The sequence below is a fragment of the Panthera onca genome, chromosome A2, assembly GCF_046562875.1.
Source record: "Panthera onca isolate mPanOnc1 chromosome A2, mPanOnc1 haplotype 2, whole genome shotgun sequence".
NCBI lineage: Eukaryota > Metazoa > Chordata > Mammalia > Carnivora > Felidae > Panthera > Panthera onca.
Window position 1 is genome coordinate 123,886,305 of NC_138340.1, and position 25,349 is coordinate 123,911,653.

Genomic DNA, 25,349 nt, shown 5'->3' on the forward strand with positions numbered 1-25,349 from the left:
TGGGGTTATTGCTCTATGGAATGAATAATATTGCAAATGAAGAATATTTGTACAAAATGAAGAGGTATTTAAAATGTTTTCTGTTTGTTAGTATTTTCTTTTGGTTTTTGGTTTCCTATCATGACTGACAGGAATTACCTTGAGACATCTACCTCACTTTGAAACTAGTTACTTAAAAATTTTATACCCTCAACATTATATTCTTTAAGTTTTTTTTTTGTTTTTTTTTTTTGTTTTTTTTTTTTTTTTTATGAGAGAGAAGAAAAGAATGCTGCTAAGAAGCATCCTGTATGACATCATCTGTCTTGTGTTTCTTATGTCACTCAGGGTAATCCTGCATAAAACGTTAATAAAAGAAGTGAGGGAAGATTATAGATATGTGTGTGTTGGGGGAAGGATGCGGAGGCAGGGGCAGTGCATTCCCAGATAGGGCTTTCTGGCACACTCATAATACGTTTCTTTTCTTTTTCATTAAAAAAAAATTTTTTTTAACGTGTATTTGTTATTGAGAGACATAGAGACAGAGAGAGACAGAGCATGAGCATGGGAGGGGCAGAGAGAGGGGGAGACACAGAATCCGAAACAGGCTCCAGGCTCTGAGCTGTCAGCACAGAGACCAACGCGGGGCTCAAACTCACGGACCGCGAGATCATGACCTGAGCTGAAGTCGGATGCCCAACCGACTGCGCCACCCAGGAGTCCTTCACACTCAGAGTACATTTGTTTAGAGATTTTAATGTGAGGGGAATTGCTGTTTTGGGGAAAGTAAACTTAAAATAGGCAAAAAATCATCTTGAATAGCCAGTAGTTCACACAGACCTAAGCTTTGAAAGATTTTCCATAGTTCTTAAATTCTTAAAGACCCTTTGCTTTGACAAAAAGGATAATTTTCTGATTGAGTACTCCTTCTTACATTAAACTTGTCCTTTTTGCTCTGAAGCACCTTTTTCCTCTCAGCTTAAAGGTTTTTTTTCACATGATTTGGTCTGTAAGGAAGAGGGCAATCCAATAATATTACTTACTTACCACTTAATGAATGCTTATCAGGATCAGGTGCTATATATTTTCATTGTATTTTACCTTATAGCAACATCATATAATCTTTTCATACCACTACTTTACAGTAAGGAAACTGGCAGAGCTTTCAGGGCTAAAATAAGGATGCAGCAACTCTGGTCTCAAGTTGTGGTTGTGACTTTGCCATCAGTTCTGATGAGCATCCCTGCCGTATTCATCAGCAGTCTCCCTCCACCTAACACCCTCCCCCAGAGTTCACTGTTCTCACTCCTCTCCCAAGGTAGTTCTCTTATGATCCATGTGTCTGTGCAGTGTGCCCTCTCTGCTTTTGTTTCTCTGATGGTCTGGCAAACTTTCTCAACCTGCAAGACCCAGGTGTTATCTCTGTTTTGAGGCGTTTCTTGATTCTTCCAGACGCTGTTAATCAAGTTGCATTGCCTGTTAACTTAGTCTAATATGCCTCTGTTCTTACATAATTATAATATTTAACTGGTTAACTCCCATATTCACTGACCTTTCTGAGGGTGGCAGCTGTGGCTCTCCTAGCATGTACTAGGTGTAACAGTGAATGTTTGTGGAATTTGTTCAATGAATGTGAGTTCTGGAGAATGTTATCAGACCTTTCATGATCATTACATTGGACAAAGTAATTCACCCAATATCTTATGCAAGTGATAATATAATGTTTAGGGCCTTCATTTAAACTCTAACATTGCATTCATATTGAATCCATCACATATAATGCTAATTTAACGAATGGTTGTAATTTCGTTATAATATGTTATTAAACTTGTTCACAGTTTAAGGGGAAAATTGTGATAAATAGCTTGGTCGAACACACACTAGTGGTCTTTGTAAGGCTATTAAAGTACCTATTAAAATGAGACACATTAAAATGTCAAAAGGCAAGTTCATAGGAAGAGTTAGTATGTAGACTCAACTTTTATTTTCTTGAGTCTTAAAGTAATTAGTCTCATGAAGTTATTTATTGGGGGAAACTCTTAAATAATAGTTGAGAATTTGTGTAATTTTTCCCTGGTACATATTTAAAAATATTAGCTATTTAGCTCAACACATGTGTTCTATTTGTTGATTTCCTCTGTTTGGTTAGGGCTTTAAATTTTATTTATTTATATATAACTAAGGTTTTAAACTTAGAATCTCCTTGAATATTACATTATTATCAGACACTAATTGCTTTTAGAATGCTCAAATAAAAAAATATGAGGGAGAGAGTAATAAGAAAGAAGCTAGCTATTCTTTCATTCAATTAATTGCCAATTATTAGTTATTAAGCATAATCAAATAGTATCATGTATTTCAAAATTATGGTAGTTTTATTTATATGATGATATGAATTAAAAAGTACAAAAATGCTTTAAGAAATAAAAAATAAAACAGGTTAAAATAAAAAAAAGTACAAAAATGATATTTAATGGTGAATTTAAAATCCTGCAAACTCTAGGGGCTCCTGGTTGGTTCAGTCGGCTGAGTGTCTGACTTCAGCTCAGGTCATGATCTCACAGTTCGTGGGTTCGAGCCTCATGTCGGGCGCTGTGCTGACAGCCCAGAGCCTGGAGCCTGCTTCAGATTCTGTGTCTCCCTCTCTTTCTGCCTCTCCCCTGCTCATACTCTGTCTCTCTCTGTCTCAAAAATAAACATTAAAATTTTTTTTAAAATCCTGCAAGCCCTAGAAATGCACCCACCATTTGTTTTTAGGTCAGTATCTGTTGAAATTCTACCCTTAACATTTTTATGTCCTTGCTCATAGCAAGCATGTTGTATGATTTTTGAGTTAGATTTGCAATAAAGATTAATGAGTTAGTGTTTCAGTTTTTCTGTAACAACAACAACAAAAATTTTTCCGTGTGTGCATGTGTAAAAGGAGCAAGCGGAAGTTCCACAGACTGTTGGACTCTTCTGTTCTTATGTATCAGTCTCTTGATGTTTCCTGTCTGCCTTTTTGACTACCTATACAGCTGTTTTTCATGTGTTTTTCAGGCTTGGAGAAAGATCAAGTATTTTTGACAGCTGCACACTGAAGTGCAATATATGCTTGGCCACAGGTCACGTTTGCATTTCTTCACTTGTATTTTTACTCAATGCGTAAAAGAAATATGAGCATAGAGAGATTCAGAAAACATGTAGCATGCTGAGTAATGGTAGTCTTCTTTTATGTATGCCATTCTACTTTGCTGTGTAGATTCCACAGGAAGAAAAAGACAGCAGAGAAATGGAGGAAATGGTGTTCAGGACTGCCCACCATGGGGCCCTTGTTGCTATAATAGTGAATGATGGAAAGTGCTCTGGGTCATGCATGGTAAAAAGAACTTGTGAGCATGGGGACACACACACATGCACGCATGCATGCACACACAGTGCTATACACCACTTTAATGAATAGATTATAATTTAGTAGAGAAAACTGTTAATTAAACAGTCAGTCCAACATGTTTGTGCATCATGTTAAAGCCTTGGCTACATGATATTTTAACACCAGGAAATGAAACACAGTATTTATTGTGTTCATTTTGCAAGGCTGCCATAATAGAACTTTCGTGCCTCCATCTCCCCATCCCCACAGACACGAAATTTTTCTTTGCCTTTGAAAATGAAAAGAGAATGATTTTTAATACCCTTTCAAAATGATTTTGCCAAGTCCTTTCTCAACCCTTTCCCAGATCTCGCAAATAAGGTTTGAAATCACAATGGTTAGTTTTTTCTCATCATGGTTAAAGATCAATAGGATAAATATCCAGATTTTAAGTTCTGATGAAATCTCCAACCTTCCTAATTATTTCAACTTTAAAAGCAATTTTATTTTTCTCTGTATAATTAAGTCATCATTTTTGAGGAAGCATCTTTAAGATATTGTCATCTTTTCAATCTACTGCTTGCTTTTATGTTTCATGCCCTGTTGGTAAAACTTGTTGCCTTGCACTAGGTCAAGTCTAATTGCTTCTGCGTCTTCTAGTATGTTCCTTTTCCCTCCCCAAAACTTTCTCTACTCATACCTTTGAATGCTCTTCATTATCCCTATCCTTCTCAGTCTAGGGATACATCCTACCTCATGAAATCTTTCTTAGACTCACTGTAATGAAGCTCTTTGATGGTCTGTAGTACTTAGTCTGTTTCACATCACTTCGATTTTATATGTTAGCTTATGTTAATTTTTAAAATGGATCTAGTGTGGTATAATGGAGCCTCCTTGGGAACATGTAAGATATAACAGAGTGAGATTTCATTTGAGTCCTAGCTCTGTCATTTTCTCACTCTTTGGCATGAGGCAAATTATTTAAGCTCTGTGCTTTTCAGTCTTCTCATGTCAAATGGGACTGTTGTTCACCTTTTGGAGTTATTAAAGATTATAGCTAATTTGCTGGGTAAATGTTTAGTACAAAGGAAGGAATAGAACAGGTGCTCAGTAAATGTCAATAGTAATTTTTATTCCTGTTGTTCTATATTTCTTACAGCTCCTAATAGAATACTGAGCATGTGGTAAGGACTCTTTGAGTACAGTTCAGGGCTAGGTCATTTAAATAGCTCCTGAAATCCTATCGCTTTTATGAAGGCTTCCTGTTGGCTGTGTTTTATCAGAACTACAAAACTTTCATGGCTTCTCTGGACTGTTCTTTCTGTTCCCATTATCTGTAAGGGGAGCCTTTGGTATGTATTCTGAAGTGGCTTCCAAAGCAGCGATTTGAAGGATTTATTTATTTATTTTTGAGTAATGTTTTGGATTGATCCCTACATTTTTCTAAATTCAGCAGCCAGGATTGTAATAAATAAAGCATTTTTCACATACTTCAAATGCAGTATGTGAAACACATAGAATAAAATCTCAGCCAATCTGAACTTTAGATGAATAAATTATTTTGCCTAGCTTACTTCAGTTTAAGAGACATTTATTAGTGCATCTGTTATGTGCCAGGCATTTTATCGCCGTTGGATTTACAAAGATGAGTAAGACATGGCTCCTGCCTTTGCGTTTAGTTTAGGGTGAACAAGAAACACAAAAACAGATCATTTCAATTGATGATTAGTTGTAAGATGGAGGTGAGGATGGGATCACACGTGGAGGGTGGTTGAGGGGGAAAGAGATGAGCCTAATGTTGTGATGTCTCTCAGAGGACAAATGGGTTGATTGACTTGATTCAGGGACAGAGTGGCTCAAGGTGGCTTCAGTATTTATGGAATTTATTCCCTGAAATGTTCCCAGGTAGGTTTGGCTCCAAGTGAGACCTGATACTGTGGCTCAAACGTGTCTTCCATGGCCTTCTCTTAATTGTTCCTTTGCAAAAGCCAAATGACCTCTGTGATTTGAGACTTTTATCTTCCTCACATATTCCTCAGGGGGAAGAGTACGTTTTTCTCTAGTTCTAGCTAAACCCAGTAAGTTAATTTTAGCTGTAAATTATACCTATCCCTGAACCAATCACTGTGACTAGTGAGACACTAATTGGTAAGCCAGGGCCTATTGTCAAGCTTAGAATATAGTCAGTCTTCTTCATATCTCATGACTAGAGATAGGAGGAGAGGAGAATGGATGACCAAGAGGCTGCCAGCAGATGTTCATTAGACCAGGAGAATAAATGTAAGAATTTTTTTGGGAAAGGTCATAATATAAGCAAAATCAAGGAACCATACACCATTATGATGTATGTGGGAATCAGCAGGTAGTTAAACATTAATACACATGTAGTATGAGACTTAGAAAATACTTATAAAGTTATAATGTGATGGAGTATTTGCCACCTGCTGGATTTAGTTTTCATCCATTACTTCATTTAATTCTCACAAAAGCTAACTAAGGTAGGTGTGCCATCTTGCAGATAGGGAAACTTGAGCCGGAGCCCACAGCTAATAATTGGTGGAGTTAGACTCAAAGCCCAGATTATCTGACTCTGGAGGCAGCCCATGTGGACATTACAGTATAAACACTCTCTTCTATATTGCTAGAATTTCAGGAAATAAGACTTCATATAGTGCCATGCTAAGGAGCCAAGTTTTCTGTGGGGCTCAGGTTTTTTTCAAGCTCTAGCTCTTTGTTTTACCATGCTAAGGCAGTGGTTATCAAACTTTAGCATGCATCAGATAGCCTCTAGGGCTTGGTAAAACCTAGAATTGTTGGACCCTATCACTAGAGTTTCTGATTTAGTAGAGCTAGAGAGGAGCCCTAGAATTTGCATTTCCAAGATGATGCTGATGCTGGTGGTCTTGGAACCCACATTATAAGGACCACTTCTTTTAGGTCTTTGGGAGTCTGAAGATTTGTAGTTCAGTGACATTCAACATACTGAAATGAATTCAAATTTTGTTGGCACTTCTACTTGGAAATACACATACTCTGACCTCATATTCTTTAATAATACAGGCATCAAGAATACATTTTGGCTACAGTAATATTCGCCATCAAAGGTCAGAGTCATTGCATAAATTTTTTATTGATTGGATTTCTTTTGTCTCTTTGATTCCTTTTTTTTTTTTTTTTTTTTTTGTCTCTCTGATTCTTGACTTACTAAGATTAAATTTATTGTTCTCCTCCCCGGTCCCACTCAATTCACTAATGTTCAGTTCCCTCTCTGATTGTTAAGAAAGTGCATTTATATACAAAAGGTATATATTTAAACGCTGTATTTTGTTTGTCTATATTTTTATTGTGAAGAAATTTGAATTCCAGAAAAAGTAACATGAACACCATATTTCCACCATCTAGAGTCAATAGTTGTCAATGTATATATGCATGTGTATACACACACAGATGTTTTCTAACGAACCACTTAAAAGTAAGGTACAGATCTTGTGCTACTTCACTCATAAATATTATAGCATATATCTCCCAATAAAGAACGTTCTCTTTCATAATCATAATACCATGATCACACTTAAGAAACTTAACAGTTCCTAATTTTTTTTTTTAACATGTGGTCATATTCCAATTTCCCCAGTTGTTCCAATGTCTTCTATACCTGGTTGTTTTTTGGTACCAGGATCCAATCAAATGAAACTAAATTTTAAGAGTCAGCAATGCTGATGGATCTTTAGGTTCAGGTAAGTTCTGTGTTATTTACAATACAGACATTTGAATGCATTAACAAAGATGCAAAATTAATGATGGTTTAAATAAGAAATAAGAAAGATAAGGAGATAAAGTGGTCCAGGGCTGTAGTGGTGGTGGGGAGGGGGAGGAGTCTGTTATCTTCAATATGTGGCTTCTTTCTGTGAGGCCAAGATAGCTATTCCAGCCCCACCATCATGCTGGGAACAGCAGAGAGAAGTGTATACTCAGTCCTTTTAAGGGCATATCTGGATGTTGTACATATCACCTCTGCTCCTATCTCACTGGCAAGAACATAATCATATAATTATATCTATAATAGACTTGTATCTGAAATAGGAAAGTAAGCTTGTGTGCTGCATGGCCATGTGTCTAGTGATAATTCAGGTATCAAAAGAATGGCTACTAGAGGAAACAGCATCTCTGGCACAAGTTTTTTTTTTTTTTTTTTTTTTTTGGCAAATGACTGAGCAATACCAAAGTATATTAAATCCATTTAATAACTCCTAATACCTTATAATACGACATTTCTCTTTTTCAGATGGATAGGGCTAGTAATTGCTCCTACTCGGAGCACAGACTGAGCCCAGACTGTTAGTCTTTTTTGAGTTATTTGATATGTATTTTATAGATATTTTGCCTGTTTCTAGGGCAGGAAACAATTCAATCAGTGAATGGTATTTTTCAATATTAGTATTTTTCATTTCTAGTAGTAGTTAACACTGTGATTTGTGTACAACTAGTGCCTAATACATGTCTGTGGATTTGGTCTGTTGTGTTTAACTGATGCCTAAGTCATTTGAAAGTATGAGATTGACCTATGAAGAAGAGAAGTAGCCTCTGCTGAACAGTTTTATTTCTGATTTTGGAAAAAATGATATCTTACAAGGGTCATGATTTTTCTTAGAGGTTATCTATCTTGAGGTAGAGATTTTAGCATTATAGTAAGTGAAAATAAGTATACTTAAAATTATAGACATCTGAATAATTTAAAAGTTGGGAAATGTATATATACTGATATATAGTAATCTGATAGCTTTATCAGTTTGTAATTTAAAATTTAAGCTGCTTGTATTGACCCTGGGGATAAATTAACTATGACATATTTGTGATGGATAGTGATAAATGAAAACCATTATAAAAAGGTCACCTAATTTCCTCTAATTTTTCTTTAGGTCGAGATTTAATTTGTATCCAGTCTATGGACGGGATGCTGATGGTGTTTGAACAGGAAAGCTATGCTTTTGGGAGATTTCTCCCTGGTTCTCTTTTACCTGGGCCTCTTGCTTACAGTTCTCGTACTGATTCCTTCATTACTGTCTCTTCCTGTCGACAAGTGGAAAGTTACAAGTAAGTTTGGATGTTGAATCTTTGGAATCATGACTTTTGGTGTGTATATTGCTGATTAATTTTTTTTTTTTTTTACAAAAAGCTGAATATTAAAAAAAGACTAGTTTCTTTGATAAAATTGTAATTGTGGTGATTTAGAGGATATCATTTATATGTTGTAAAATATTTGACAGGCAGTATAGTGTAGAGATTGATAAAGGATTTGGAGAGAGGTCGACCTGAACTGGAATCCTCATTTTGCTATGAGCAGCTGTTTGATGGTCAGTGTCCTTATCCTGGCTGTAAAGGGGATAATAATGGCTATTTATTTATTTATTTTTTTGGCTTTTAAAGTTTTTCTTATAATTCCAGGTGGTTAACATACAGTATTATGTTAGTTTCAGGTATATAATATAGTGATTCAACAATTCATGCATCACGCAGTGCTCATCACAAGTGTACTCCTTAATCCCCATCACCTATTTAACCTGTCCCCCAACCTCACTCCCCTCTGGTAACCATCAGTTTGTTCTCTGTAATTAAGAGCCTGTTTCTTGATTTGTCTCTCTCTTTTTTCCCTCTGCTCATTTGTTTTGTTTCTTAAATTCTGCATATGAGTGAAGTCATATGGTATTTTTGTCTTTCTCTGACTTATTTCACTTAGCATTTTACTCTTTAGCTCCATCCATGCCATTGCAAATGGCAAGATTCCGTTCTTTTTAATGGCTGAATAATATTCCATTGTACATCTCTCTCTCTACACACACACACACACACACACACACACACACATATACATACTGTATCTTTTTTATTCATTCATCAAAAGATGAACACTTGGGCTGCTTTGATATCTTGCATATTGTAAATGATTCTGCTATAAACATAGGGTGTATGTATCCCTTTGCATTAGTGTCTTTGTATTCTTTGAGTAAATATCCAGTAGTATGATTGCTGGATCATAGCATAGTTCTATTTTTAACCTTTATAAATTTCTTTTGACTTTTTGAGAAACCTCCATACTGTTTTCCAGAGTGGGTGCTCCAGTTGGCATTCCCACCAACAGTGCAAGAGGGTACCTTTTGCTCCACATCCTTGTCAACACCTTTTGTTTATTGTGTTGTTGATTTTAGCCATTTTGATAGACGTGAGGTGATATTTCATTGTAGTTTTGATTTGCATTTCCCTGATGGTAAGTGATGATGAATATCTTTTCACGTGTCTGTTGGCCATCTGTAGGTATTCTGTGGAGAAATGTCTGTTCACATCTTCTCATTTTGTAATTGGATTATTTGTTTTTTGAAGGTTGAGTTTTATAAGTTCTTTATATATTTTGGATACTAAGCCTATCGTATATGTTATTTGCAAATACCTTCATCCGTTTTGTAGGTTGCCCTTTAGTTTGTTGATCGTTTCCTTTGCTGTGCAGAAGCTTTTTATTTTGATGTAGTCCCAATAGTTGATTTTTGCTATTGTTTCCTTTGCCTCAGGAGACATATCTAGAAAGAAGTTGCTACAGCTGATGTCAAAAAGGTTACTGCCTTTGTTCTCTTCTAGAATTTTTATGGTCTCAGTCCTCACATTTAGGTCTTTAGTCTATTTTGAATTTATTTTTGTGTATGATGTAAGAAAGTGGCCCAGTTTCTTTTGCATGTTACTCTCTAGTTTTCCCAACACTATTTGTTGAAGAGACTTTTTCCCATTGGACATTCTTTTCTGCTTTGTCAAAGATTAATTGCCCATGAAGTTGTGGGAATAATGGCTATTTTGACAAGCTTGTTAAAAGGATTGAATGTATGTCAAGTTGCCACCCCATAGAAAATGCTGATTAATTGTTGTGACTATCCCTGAATTAAAAATAATAGAGTACAGTATGAGTGAAAAAAGCCAGATACAAAGATGCGTATATGGAATGATTTTTATAAAAAATATGTGACATAGGAAGAATACTGGCAAGAAATACAAGTGTTATTATGAATATTTTTAAAAGAATAATTCATAGTAGAAATGAAGTACGAAAATGACCGTATGAAAACCAATGATCGTTTTTGCTAGAAATTCTTACTGATTTGGGGGAACTGTGTTTGAGAGAGACTTTTGTCTCCTCTACCAGCTAAATTTCAATAAAAATCAAGATTTTGAGTTTTTGGAGGGTATGGTTTTTGTTGGAAGGGAGAATAGGGAAAAGAAAGTACAAATTCATGCTGGGAAAAGAAACAGACTTGGAGGATTATGGTATCTTCAGTAACTTTATTGTTGTTATCGTACTGATGGCAATATTTAGAACTTAACATCTAGGCAACACTTCATTATAGATTTTCATTTTATTATTTTTGGTTGCATGATTTTTCCCAAGGAGGGAAGAAAATATAAATTCATCAGGCAACAGCTATAAATTTTTGTCTACATGTTTCAATATTGTGCGAATAGCAAGTTAATGTACTATCCCGTTCATAAGTGGCAATCTGCCTTTTGTGAATTATTGTCAAGGTTTCTTAGATTCAAAACTCTGAACATAAGCAAATGTTTGTGACTAAGCAGAAGTTAACTGATGGAGGTAGTATATCATTATATTATATTCCTTCTTTAACTTCTATGGCTCTTGTCCAAAGGGGACGAATGAATTGTGGCATTGCTACTGGTAAGAAATAAAATATACTTATTTTGAGAGGTTGAGAAAAATATCTGTATAATTCATTCAAGCCTGCCAGAGCTTAAGCAATATTGAGGAGATCTGCTTTTCAGTTTTCCACCCAGGTCTCTGCCTCAACTCCTGCCAAGTAGGGATACTGGCAGTGCTATGCTGGGGTCACAATACAAAGATTTGAATGCTCCATGACTTAGTCTTTGAAATATGTGCCTAGGAATTCATTTGGTAATAACTCCAGGAGTGACTGGATGAGGAAGCAATGTGTAGGTTTCCTTAATGTGTAAGTTTAATCTCAAAGAAGCTCACTGTCTTTGAACTATGGTAATTTACCAACATACCAATCTATTAAGTCTATCTCCATCTAGGACTAAAAATGCACACCATATCCATTATGTGGATCTTTTATAATGGTAAAAATGCATGGGATATGTGATTATTGTGAAATGATGACAATTAAGAGGATTTATAATGTTAAATAGTATATCACATTTATATATGCTTTCAAGTTTAATAGATTAAATTAAATGATAATCACTGGTGCAATTTAGGATTGGAGGAAGCATGAAAACTGTAGGTTTGTTCTTTTGAGGCTTCATCTATTTATACTCAGTTAATAGAATGTAATCAGTTAATATGAAAGGCTTATAAGACATAATTTGTTTTCACTTTTGATACTGATATTTAATTACTTTAAAGCAAGCTCAATTATATTCAGATAGGAATAATGAAGGCTGTGAATCTCAAACTTTAGTCTGGATGAGGATCACGTATGTGGTCAGCCTGTTACAAAATGCACGTTTATAGATTCACAATTGCCAGTACACTCGATTTTGATTTAGTAGTTTTGGAGATAAGATCCAGGAATCATCACTGCAAACACTTACTCTAGGTGATTCTAATTCAAGAATACACTTTGAGCATTGTTTTTCTTTTGAAGTGAGAGAATTGTTTGCTTTTTAAGGGGGGGTGGAAGGGGCTTAGGTACCACCATTCTCTTAGCAATGTTTGTCTAAATTCTGGATTGTCTTTTTGGATTATCTCTTTTTCTTTCCTTTACTTGTCAGAGTTGTTTAGTCAGTAAATCCTCATGCTTCTACTTTTTTCCCTTTTGTATTCAGCCTTTGCTTCCCATTTCCATTGGCATTCAGGCCTTTATTTCCTCACTTGGATTTCTGATTTTCTTCTGATCTAGACTTGGAAGGATACTTCTCATAATCTACCCTTTTAAAATACCTCTTTAAGATAAGTTTTGTTTCCCATTAAAAAATTGGAAGCTTCATATCTTGACATTCAGTGATCTGTATGATCTGGTCACATTTTTCCTTTATTGATGTGGACATTCAGATTTGGAAGTGACTTTTAAAGTTAACTGGTTCAGTTATCCTCATTTTTTTCACCTCCTTGATATATTATTGCCTAAAACACTGATTTTTGCCAAATACCATATATTGCCTTCTTGTATTCTGCTGAAATATTCCAGAGTATGTCTTGCTGTATCAGATTCCTGAGATCAGAATCTATCTTAAACATCAGTTCACTGACTAAGTTAGTTCATGTATTCAATTATTCATTCAGCAAATATTTTTCAAGAGGCTTCTTTGTGTCAAACACTGTGCCAACTACCAGAAATGCAGAGTCAGATAAGAGGTCTCTCTTGTCTTCAAACAGTATGCAAGCAAGTGTGGGAGGTGGCAAGTCAGTCAACTGAGTTTACTGTGATAGAGGCTCTAGTGAGCTGTGCATAGGATACTGAGGAGGCCTAGAGGTGGGACCTCTCAGTAGGAGTTCAGTGGAGGGAGGTTCCCTGAAGAAGTATACCTATGATGAACTTTATTTTCTTTCCTTCTCTTTGCTACACATCTTTCGCCACACTCCTACATGTACCTAGTACATTGCTAAGTAGATGAGAGGCTTTAGGTAAGTGTTTTAAAATGTACTTGTAGTTAGACCAATGGAATAGAATAGAAACCCCAGAACTAGACCCACAAAAGTATGGCCAACTCATCTTTGACAAAGCAGGAAAGAATTTCCAATGGAAAAAAGACAGTCTCTTTAATAAATGGTGCTGGGAGAACTGGGCAGCAACATGCAGAAGAATGAAATTAGACCACTTTCTTACACCATTCACAAAAATAAACTCAAAATGGATAAAGGACCTGAATGTGAGACAGGAAACCATCAAAACACTAGAGGAGAAAGCAGGAAAAGACCTCTGTGACCTTAGCCGCAGCAATTTCTTACTTGACACATCCCCAAAGGCAAGGGAATTAAAAGCAAAAATGAACTATTGGGACCTCATGAAGACAAAAAGCTTCTGCACAGCAAAGGAAACAATCAACAAAACTAAAAGGCAACCAATGGAATGGAAAAAGATATTTGCAAATGACATATCGGACAAAGGGCTAGTATCCAAAATCTATAAAGAATTCACCAAACTCCACACCCAAAAAACAAATAATCCAGTGAAGAAATGGGCAGAAAACATGAATAGACACTTCTCTAAAGAAGACATCCGGATGGCCAACAGGCACATGAAAAGTTGCTCAACATCGCTCCTCATCAGGGAAATATAAATCAAAACCACACTCAGATATCACCTCATGCCAGTCAGAGTGGCTAAAATGAACAAATCAGGAGACTATAGATGCTGGAGAGGATGTGGAGAAACGGGAACCCTCTTGCACTTTTGGTGGGAATGCAAATTGGTGCAGCCACTCTGGAAAACAGTGTGGAGGTTCCTCAAAAAAATTAAAAATAGACCTACCCTATGACCCAGCAAATAGCACTGCTAGGAATTTACCCAAGGGATACAGGAGTATTGATGCATAGGGGCACTTGTACCCCAATGTTTATAGCAGCACTCTCAACAATAGCCAAATTGTGGAAAAAGCCTAAATGTCCATCAACTGATGAATGGATAAAGAAATTGTGGTTTATATACACAATGGAGTACTACGTGGCAATGAGAAAGAATGAAATATGGCCCTTTGTAGCAATGTGGATGGAACTGGAGAGTGTGATGCTAAGTGAAATAAGCCATACAGAGAAAGACAGATACCATATGTTTTCACACTTATGTGGATCCTGAGAAACTTAACAGAAACCCATGGGGGAGGGGAAGGAAAAAAAATGAGGTTAGAGTGGGAGAGAGCCAGAGCATAAAAGACTCTTAAAAACTGAGAACAAACTGAGGGTTGATGGGGAGGGTGGGAGGGAGGGAAGGGTAGGTGATGGGCATTGAAGAGGGCATCTTTTGGGATGAGCACTGGGTGTTGTATGGAAACCAATTTGACAATAAATTTCATATATTAAAAAAATGTACTTGTAGAGTTTAATTGGCAATATTGTAGAAAGAATATTATATTCTTCACTAGCCTTAGGCTCTGGCCAAATTGAAATGTTTGTTTTCCAGATATGTTTACGGCTCTTCTCTTTCTCCTCTTTTGCTCACGCTACACTCTGAAATTTTTCCTTTCTTTTCTGTATATGGAAATTGTGTCCGTAAGCCTCCCCTCTCTTCTTCATTTCTTTCCTGACCTAGCTGTAACACCTCCTTCTCAATTCACGGAGTAGTTTTTCTGCTCTTTCCGCAAGTAGTCATCACACTTTAACTGATATTACATATTTGCTTCTTTTTCTAATTGACAGGGCTGATGGCAGGGATTTTGTGACTCCTGTAATCCCTAGCATTGTACATTGCCAAACGTAGATGTTTAACCATAACTTGACGAAGGAGTGAAAAGTTGTAAGGAAAGTTTCTATTTTGTTGCTGGTATCTTTCAATTAAAGTGATCCTTCCTGGCATGACTAAGAATGTTTTAGTTCTGTTTGTAATGAAGTTAGTAATGCTCTGTATCCGGAGCTTCCATTTCTAGTAGAGTTCTCTGGGTTAAATATCAAGTTTCCAAAATCTCCTGGTACCTTTGAGGTATATGTTTCATTTGAAAATAAATGATTTTGGAGGGTTTACTTTTGTATTCTGTGACACCTCAATCCATATTTTAGTTACTTGCTGCTGGTTTTTACGATGTGGCATGGAAGAGCACTAAATTATATGGTTGAGTTTGTCATTGGTGCTCCACAGGATCTGCTAAGCCTTTGTGGCTATTGGGTCAAAAAGTGCTACCATTCATCTGGACTTGATGTATTTGTGATTAGTGCCTTTCTGTTGAGAAACACATAGGACACACTCTTTCCTGAAATCTTAACTACACTGTGCCTGATTATTCTCTCAGCAGTCACAACAAGGGAATTTTATTCTTCAACTTCTATCACTGAGCATTTAAGTGGTAAGAAAAAAACACACCAAATGTTTTCTTTATTTTGAAATTTCCTATTCTGCCTGGAATTGTTTGGTTTTGGAAATAGGTTTCCATGTACATTATTGGTCACAGAAAGAGGATTTAGGGAAGAACTATAAAATAGATGGTATTGTAAGTTTGTCATCATCTAAATTTACTGTCAATTATGTTTAGTAATAAAATGCTCTTGTGAGTTGTCTTCCAGGAAGAGAAATGGTCTGGATTTGGAAATCAGGAGTCAATTTTGGCTGTGTCTCTGCCTGCTGTTTGATGTTAATGAGGCCACTTTAGGGGCTCACTTATTCCTGGATGAAATAATAATGCTTTGTAGTTCTATAAGAAGCTTCAAACAGCTCAAAAGCTTTGGATTTTTACGACAATCTCATTAATATCCATATCTTCCTCTAGTAGGTTGGTGTGTGCAGGAAATGAACCGCCTATGTAATTAATTGCCTGAGGTTGGATCTATAGCAGGCCCAGGTCTGGGCTGATGTTTTAGTCACCAGTGCATACTATTTCTGATACTGTGAACTGGGAAGAGTAAAACAATCCTATATGAAGGTTGGAATGTGAGGTCTAATTATTTGGCACTGTTGGAGACTTAGGGATTTTGCAGGTCACTCTCAAATGGTATGGACATATTTGCTGCAACTGCCCATGGAATTTCTTAGCATGGTTTTACAAGGCTGAGATCTTTACCCTCCTACCTTTTTTGTCTCGTTTCCCATGACTCATTCCTCCCTGCCATACATCTCTCCTAAACTCCTGTCGTGGCCTTTCATGTCTCTTTTATTGCATGCCTTTTCATGTGCTGTTGGCTTTGCCATAATGCCTTTACTCTTTTACCAGTATGATGGGTTTTCACTCATTCTTTAAAACCTAGCTTTCTTCTCCTGAACCTATATCAAAAACATACATATTTCCTCCATTCCAATTACTTGTGTCTGCCATCATGTTCCCATTGTACTATGTGTATATCTTCTATTATTGGCACAGGGCACTCTGAATTGTACTTATTTGTATATGAATCTCTACAACTACTTGGGAGGTCCTGATGGATACAGACCATATAATAGTTTTTTTCCTTGTCAGAGCTTAGATATATTAGATGTATTGGATCACTACTATATCTTTGCTAAATTGGTAAAATTCATATACATTAAGCTTTCATACTAACCATAGGACTGATTTTCATAAATACCTTGCAAGATCTGCCTTAATTCATAGTCATTCTGCATCCAACTGCAAGTAAAGGCTTTTTTTTCTTTACAAAGTATTCCTGATTGAGATAGTTTAAGAGTTAGTATATGACATTTGGATACCAGTGTACATTTCAATGCCTATTTAGGTATTCCATGTTGCTTTTATTCATTCAGGGCCCTGAGTTTTATACTTTCAGATATCTTTCTCTTAGACAGTATGAGACGTCCAGATATATCTACTGATTTTCCTCTTAGCTGTGGAAGAACAATGTAAGAGTTTTGATTCATAGGAAAGAAAGGAATTTGTGAGCCTAAACTTTCTTCATTTAGAGTAGGATTATTACTTTAACAATGTAACATTATATTATGGGAAATAGGGAATTTAAATTTTATTTGTTAAATTAATCATTTCCAGATCAAATGATATTTATAATTTTTTTAAAGTTTATTTATTTTGAGAGAGAGTGTGAGCAGGGTAGGGGCAGAGAGAGAGGGGAGAGATAGAATCCCAAGCTGAGTGTTAGGCTTGAACTCAACGAATTGTGAGATCATGACCTGAGCCGAAATCAAGAGTCTGATGCTTAACTGACTGAGCCACCCAGGTGCCCTGTATAAATTGTTTTAAAGAATGCTTTGAACCAAATGTTACTAATGAAATAAAAGCTATAAAATACTTACAGAAAGTCATAATGTCTGTAATGCCCCCTATTGAGAACTTATTACATACCAAATAAACTACTAGGTGATTGATCTTTATATATGTGTAAATCTGTATCTGTCTGTCAATCTGTTGGGTACCTAATATATGCCAGTTACTGTACTAGGCACTAAATTATTTTTAAATTCTTTTATCCATGTTTGAGTTAGAGACTATTATTCCCATTTTATAGATGGGGAAGATAAGACATGGAGTAATTAATTCGCCAACTAGTAAGTGGCTTAGCTGGGGGTTAAACTCCGGTCTTCTGGGTTCCATAGAATATCTATTAACAGTTTCTACTACACCTGGCTGCTTTGCATTATTTACATTTTTTTCTATGTGAAGTTTTGGTGCCGGATCTTTCTTAGCTATTGTTGTTCGTCACATAAAATTCTAATGGAAATGCTTTGACCGTTGGCAGAGCTCTTTACCCAATATTGAATTTTACGACATAGTTATAATTTCTTTATCATGACAGGTTTACATAGTCTCATGTCACAGTGTCATTCAAGAAGAATTCGATCTTAAATTTCAGTTTTTTAAAACCAAGAAAAAAGCAATTAATTTTTTTTAATGTTTATATATTTTGAGAGAGAGAGAGAGAGACAGAGAGAGAGAAAGATACAGAGAGAGAGGGAGACACAGAATCCAAAGCAGGCTTGAACCCACGAACCACCAGTATCATGACCTGAGCTGAAGTCAGATGCTTAACCCAGTGAGCCACCCAGGTGCCCCCCAGAAAAGCAGTTTGTAAAGTTTATAGATTATGTGATTTTAAAGCTTAAAATAACTTATGCTTTTTAACTGTAAAATCATTTATAATTATTCATGTCTTTCAAACAGGTACCAGGTGCTTGCTTTTGCAACGGATGCAGATAAAAGACAGGAGACTGAACAACAAAAACTTGGTTCTGGAAAAAGACTTGTTGTAAGGCCTTTTTTAATACATAAAAATTTCAGTAATATTATATCTAATCACAGATTTTCTTCAGAATAAAAATTCTGGGAAGAAAATTTTTAAAAATATTTATTTTAGCTATTTTTCTTTTCTATGTTATGATTCTATCAATGGGAAAAAATTCAGTTGACTGTTATTGAGCAATGGAGACACATGCCTGGCTGTGTCATAATTTATCAGATTTAAATTTTTTTTTTTTTAACGTTTATTTATTTTTGAGACAGAGAGAGACAGAGCATGAACAGGGGAGGAGCAGAGAGAGAGGGAGACACAGAATCTGAAACAGGCTCCAGGCTCTGAGCTGTCAGCACAGAGCCCGACGCGGGGCTTGAACTCACGGACCGCGAGATCATGACCTGAGCCGAAGTCGGACGCTTAACTGACTGAGCCACCCAGGCGCCCCCATAATTTATCAGATTTAAAAACAAAGTTTATTTATTTTGAGAGAGAGAGAAAGACTGAGAGAGTAAGGGAGGTACAGAAAGTTTATTTATTTTGAGAGAGCGAGAGAGGGTGAGACAGTGAGGGAGGGGCGAGAGAGAGAGGTAGAGAGAGAGAATCCCAAGCAGGCTCCCCTCTGTCAGCTCAGAGTCCAACAGAGGGCTTGAACTCACGAACTTTGAGATCATGACTTGAGCCTAAATTGAGAGTTGGGAGCTTAACTGACTGAACCACCGAAGCACCCCATAATTTTTCAGATTATAGAGTTGCACTACTAGAATTATAAATGTCCAGATGGAGTTGCTTTTAACTGAAGTGTTTATAAACTAATGTAGCAAAAGGAGAAAAATTTAAAGAAACCTTTAATAGGCAAAAATATTGCTACTAGTAGGCGTGTGATTAAATATATAAGTAAAAGATAAAAATTCACAGCCCACAAAGGTAAAATTGGCCTAATGACAAGGTGGAAGTTTGGTAACTTGAAAAATAGTTTGAGGAAAAATTGTAAATGGTAAATTCTCCGTTTAATGAAAATTAGGGGATAAATGATGATTGGGAATTCTTTATCCGGAGAACCACCATCGACAGGAAGGAAAAACAGAAGGAACTGAAAATTATGATGGAAACAGTAAAGTGAATTTGAAATGGCCACATATGAAAGAAACTACATGAAGAAATAATGTGGAATTTAGAATACCAAGGAAGTAAAAATATTAGAGAAAATCAATTTTCTATATTAGGATACAGAAATTAAGATAGGAAGGCAGGCCAACTTGAAGAGCCAAGCAAGAATGACATGAAAACATTTTCTTAATACTAGTGAAAAGTGCAAGAGAGCACAACAAATACAAATATGGCATATTTTTTCACAGAATTTGGAGGCACCATACTAATAATAGTTAAAGGATAGACTTTGGAGTCAGATCTTGAGAGTTGTATTTACTACTAATTTTGAGCAAGTTTATTAACCATGCTAAGCCTTAAGTTTCTTAGTTGCAAAATGGTGACGATACCTATTTTACAGTGTTGCCTTTGGAAATATATATATAATGCACTTAGCAAAGATGTCTAGATGATGAAGATGACAATGATAATGATGATCAATTTGTCCTTGACCTCCTCCTCCATAGTAGTTGTCTTCCATTTGTCCCATATATTCTGCACTTCAGCCACACGGTCTTCTCTTGTTCTAAATATTCCATGGCTGTTCTTGATTCAAGGCTTCTGCACGTAGTTTTTATTTAGTCTGGAATATCCTTTACTCATTTATTTGTACATGTTTATTGATACTACTCTGTGCCTTGCACTGAGAATGTATTCTGAAAGCAATTACAGATGAGTGATTTTCCCATTCTCCTTTAATTAATGAATAGAGTAAGAAATAGCAGTAAAACTTCCTTTCGTTACACCACAGTCACTTGGCAGGACTGTGATGCCATGGAACATTAAGTATATTGCAGAGAAACAAAATTTATCCAGTGGAATGCTTTTAATAAGGTAGTTGTGGGAAGGCAGTTAAAAGCTGACTATGTTAGAGCTACCTCTTAACTACTTGTTGATTTCTAATTTATTTCTTTTGTGGTCAGAGAAATACTTTGTATGATTTGGAATTCTTTCAGATTTTTTGAGATTTGTTTTATGACCTAGAATATGATCTATCTTGGTAAATCTTCATTGAGCACCTGAAAAGAATGTCCTTTTTTTTTTTTTTTTGCTGTTCTTGGGTGTTCTATAAATGTCAGTTAGATTGGATGATAGCGTTGTTGAAATTTTCTATATCCTTGTTAATATTTTGACTAATTTCTGTCAATTATTCAGGCAGGGATATTGAAATCTCTGATTGTAATTGTGGATTATCTGTTTCTCCTTGCATTTTTATCAGTTTTTTGCTTCATTTATTTGAAATTCTTTTATTAGGTACATAAGCATTTAGGATTGTTATGTCTCATGATGAACATATCCCTTTTTCATAACCCTCTTTACCTTTTTGAAAATAACCCTCTTTACCTTTTTGCTCTGATAACATTCTTCTTTTAATTAATGTTATTCTGATATGTTTCCATATTTTTACTTTTATCCAATTTGTGTCTTTGTACTGAAAATGCATTTCTTGTAAGCAGCACATAGTTGAGTCTTGCTTTTTTTGTTTAGTATGATATGCTCTGCTTTCTAATTTGTGTTTTAGACCATATACATTTCATGTGATTATTAATATGGATAAGTTTAAGTTTGTCATCTGGCCATTTTCTGTTTGTCCCATCTGTTTTTATTTCCATTTTCCTGTTTTTCTGCTTTCTTTTGGAGTTATTCAGTATTTTTTATGATTCCATTTTATCTTTGTTGGCTTATTAGCCATAACTCTTTGTTTTGTCATGTTAGGAGTTGCTTTAGAGTTTACAATATTTAACTTACCATGATCTACTCTCAGGTGATAGTATACTATTTCACATATAAGAGCCTTACTTCTGTTTTTCAGCCTTTGTGCTAATTGTCATATGCTATATTTTTACATATAGTATAAACTCAATATTACATTGTTACTATTTTTTGTTTAAATATTCAGTATCTTTTAATGTGATTTAAATGAAAAGAATAATATATTTTTACCCATGCAGTTACCATTTTTGGTACTCTTCATTAACTTATGGAGGCCATATTTCCACCACATTTCTTTCAATGTGAGTTCACTGGTAATGAATTCCTTCAGTTTTTCTGTGTCTCAAAAAATATTTTTGCATTTTTGTTTGAAAATATATTTTTGGCATAAGATTTTAGTTTGACGGTATTTCCTTCCCTGGTATTTTAAGAGGTTGCTCCACTGTCTTCTTGCTTCCATTGTTTCTCATGGGAAATCTGCCTACATTCTTGTCTTTGCTTCTTCATCATATATTTTCTGTGGCTGCTATTCAGATTTTCTCTTTTCACTTTTTTGAAGCAATTAGATTATGATGTGCTAGTTTTCTTTATTTTGTGCTTAGGATTTGTTGAGCTTCTTGCATCTGTGAATTTATAGTTTTCATGAAAAGTAGAAAAAAAATTTTTTTAATTTTTTTTAATGTTTATTTATTTTTGAGACAGAGAGAGACAGAGGATGAACAGGGGAGGGTCAGAGAGAGAGGGAGACACAGAATCCGAAACAGGCTCCGGACTCTGAGCTGTCAGCACAGAGCCCGATGCGGGGCTTGAACCCAGGGACCGTGAGATCATGACCTGGGCCGAAGTTGGATGCTCAACCGACTGAGCCACCCAGGCGCCCCTAGAAAAAAATGTTTTAAGAGAGAGAAAGAGAGCATGAATGGGAGAGGGGTAAAGGGAGAGAGAGAGAGAGAGAGAGAGAGAGAGAGAGAGAGAGAGAGAGAGAATCCCAAGCAGGCTCCATGCTCAATGTAGAGCCTGATGTGGGACTCCATCCCATGACCCTGGGATCATGACATGAGCTGAAATCAAGAGTAGGATGCTCAACTGACCAAGCTACCCAGGCACCTTGAAAATTAGAAAATTTTTGACTCTTAATTCTTCAAACTTTTTTTTTTTTTTTTTTTTTTTTTTTTTTGTCTTCTGTCTTTCTCTTCTCTGGGGACTCCAGTTACACATGCATTTAGGATACTTGAAGTTGTCCCACAGCTCACAGATTTTATTTTCTCTATTTTGTTTTGGATGACATCTACTGCTATGTTTTCAAGACCAGTAATCTTTTTCTATAATGTCTAATCTGGTATTAATTCCCATGGGTTCCATCTTTATAAGTTCAATTTGCTTTTTTTTTTTTTATTACATCTTCCATGTCTCTACTTAACTTTTTGAAGATACAGCATACAGTATAGTTATAATAATTGTTTTAATGTCCTTGTTTTCTGATTCTAACACCTGCATCAGTTTTGAGTCAGTTTCAGTTGATTTATTTATCTCTTTTTTGTAAATCATATTTTCTTATTTCTTTACATACCTGGTGATTTTTTATTAGATGGCAAATATAGTCATTTTACTTTTGAGTGCTGGATATTTTTGCATTCCTAGAACTCTTCTTGAGCTTAGGCCTGGGACACAGTTAAGATACTTGGACAGTTTGATCCTTTTGGGTTTTTAGATAGGACCAGAGCAATGCTCATTCTGGGGCTACTTATTCCCCACTCCTTAGGCAAAATGCTTCTGAGTGCCCTGCTCAGCTCCCTTTGAATTATGAGGTGTTCCAGTCTGGCTAGCAAACACAGGCAGTATTCCAGGCAGTATGAATGCTGGGCACTGTTACCTCTAATCCTTTTGGGTAGTTCTTTCCCTGGCTTTGGGTAGTTTTCTTACATGAATGTGCTGATAAGTACTCAGATGAATATTTGAGAGGATTCTTCACAGATGTCAAAGTTCTGTCCCTGTGCTGCTTTCTCCCCTTTGGCTTGCTGTCTTATGAACTCCAGCTGCTCTGGTTTCTCTGAACTCCCAGCATCCATATCCTTAATTCAGGGAGTTTGCTGGGTCTTGCTTACATTGCTCCGCCCTGTTCCATGGCCTGAAAACTCCTTCACGGATGGAACAGTCCTACTACTCACCTCATTTGTTTGGTCTTCAAAGGGTTGCTGTCCTTTGTTGTCTGATATTCAGTGCCTTGCAAGCTGTTGTTTCATATATTTTGTCGATGTTGTGTTGTTTCAGGTGTGATGGTAAAGTCTTTTCCTATTACTCTCTTTTGACTGGAAGTGGAAGAACTTTAAAATTATTATTCTTAGTAAACTTCTGTGTTTTTTGAGACTCATTCATTTAGAATGTGGTATATTTCTCTAAGGGGAGGTCACAGAGAGGGGTGCTCATGCCTAGTGAATTGAAAGAATTTAATGGCTAGATGTCATCCTGCAGTCTCAGAAACTTGATTTGCCTGAATCCTGAATGAATCATCATCTCAGAATCAGGGACACATCAGCCCAAGTTACAGATAGTGATATTTAATGCTAGAATGCCAGCCTATTAAAATGCAATGAGGGGCGCTTGGGTGGCTCATTCAGTTAAACTTCTGACTCTTGATTTCAGGTCATAATTTCACGGTTTGTGAGATCGAGTTCTGTGTCAGACTCTGTGCTGACAGTGCAGAGCCTGCTTGGGATTCTCTCTCTCCCTCTCTCTCTGCCCCTTCCATGCTTGCTTTCTTTCTCCACCTCTCTCTGTCTCTCTCTCTTTCAAAATAAATAAATAAACTTAAAAAAATTAAAAAATAAAATAAAGTGTAATGAGAAATGTGATTGTCACAGGACTGACATTTATGTTTTGTATACAGTGGAATCTTTTTATATAGGTAAGTTACACTTGAATTTAACAGTAATGAAATGATTTCTTGGTGTTGAATCCTGATTAAGATCCAAGATAATCTTATTTTTTTTATATTTTTTTAACCTGTAGAAAATCCATTTGGATTTCATACTTTCTGCAGACATTTTACTACTTAAAATAGATAAATATCTCAATGATATCTTGATGGCCAGAAATTTGTTTGTATCTTTAATGTGAGTTTTCATATCTCTTCTTTGATCCATTATTTGTTGATTATAACCTAACTTTGAGGACACTCTTATTTGCTCTCTGTCCACATGCTTTTGTGCAGCCATCTCACTGTTACTGCCATTTTCAGTATATGTCTGTCAGCTGATGCCTTTGCTCTTTTTTTTTTTTTTTCAACTAAAAAGCATTAATTGAGTGGGGACTGAATTCTGAAAAGTATGTTAACTTTAAATTCATTCCTTCATTAATTTAAGAAGCATTGTTTGAACATTGACCGTGTTCCAGAGATATGGAGTTACCCTGGTATAGTTCTTAAGGTGTTGAGGGTCCTGCCTAGGCAACTGGGACAGCTTGTTGGCTGCTCTGTGTGTGTGTGTGTATATAGATAGATAGATAGATAGATAGATTGATAGATTTTTAAATTGTCTTTATGTTAAAACATTATAGTTACATAAATATTGGTTAGGTTTTACTGCTTATTAAATTTGATTTGTAAAGTAAACACAATATGGAAATTTTTCTTATGGAAATTTTGCAGTGAAGCAGATAACTTCTTTATGTGTATTATTATTATTTTTTGAACAAGTCACGGTCCCTCCTTTTCTGTCATAGGATCTTTGTACAGCCAGCTCACTTTGCATAGGGCATTCTCCCACCCAATCCTCTGCCTGTCTTTTTTCTGCCTCCAGCTTTATTGAGGTATAATTGACAAATAAAAATTATATAAATTTATGATCTTTTGATATATGTACATTGTGAAATGATTACCACAATTAAGCTAATTAACATATCTATCACCTCACATAGTTCTCTTTTTTTTCTTTTATGGTAAGAACATTTAAGATCTATCTTAGCAAATTTCAAGTATATGTACAAAACAGCACAGTAATATAACTATAGTCATTAGACTGTACATGAAGTCTCCAGAATTTATTCATTCTGTGTAACTGAAACTTTGTACCCTTTGACCATTCAGTATCTTCTCATTTACGTCTTCCCTCAGACCCTGGCAACCACCATTATACTCTCTGCTTTTATGAGCTTGTCTTTCAAATATATTTTTTTAAGTATTTATTTTATTTTTGAGAGAGAGAGAGAGAGACAGGGTGTGAGCAGGGGAGGGGCAGAGAGAGAGGGAGACATAGGATCCAAAGCAGGCTCCAAGCTCCAAGCTGTCAGCATAGACCCTGATGTTGGGTTCGAACTCAT

The 25,349-nt window shown here is 35.9% G+C and overlaps 1 protein-coding gene across 5 annotated transcripts in view; it reads left to right on the forward strand.

Annotated features, from left to right (window-relative positions):
• The window catches only part of BBS9 (Bardet-Biedl syndrome 9), a 441,850-nt gene that overhangs the window by 101,060 nt on the left and 315,441 nt on the right, over window positions 1-25,349 (forward strand). For all 5 annotated transcript variants that reach the window (XM_078440712.2, XM_078440700.2, XM_078440701.2 and 2 more), the window contains exons 6-7: window positions 8,251-8,425; window positions 18,101-18,185. In XM_078440712.2, the coding sequence (XP_078296838.2) occupies window positions 8,251-8,425; window positions 18,101-18,185 (260 nt within the window). The remainder of the gene's footprint in view (window positions 1-8,250; window positions 8,426-18,100; window positions 18,186-25,349) is intronic.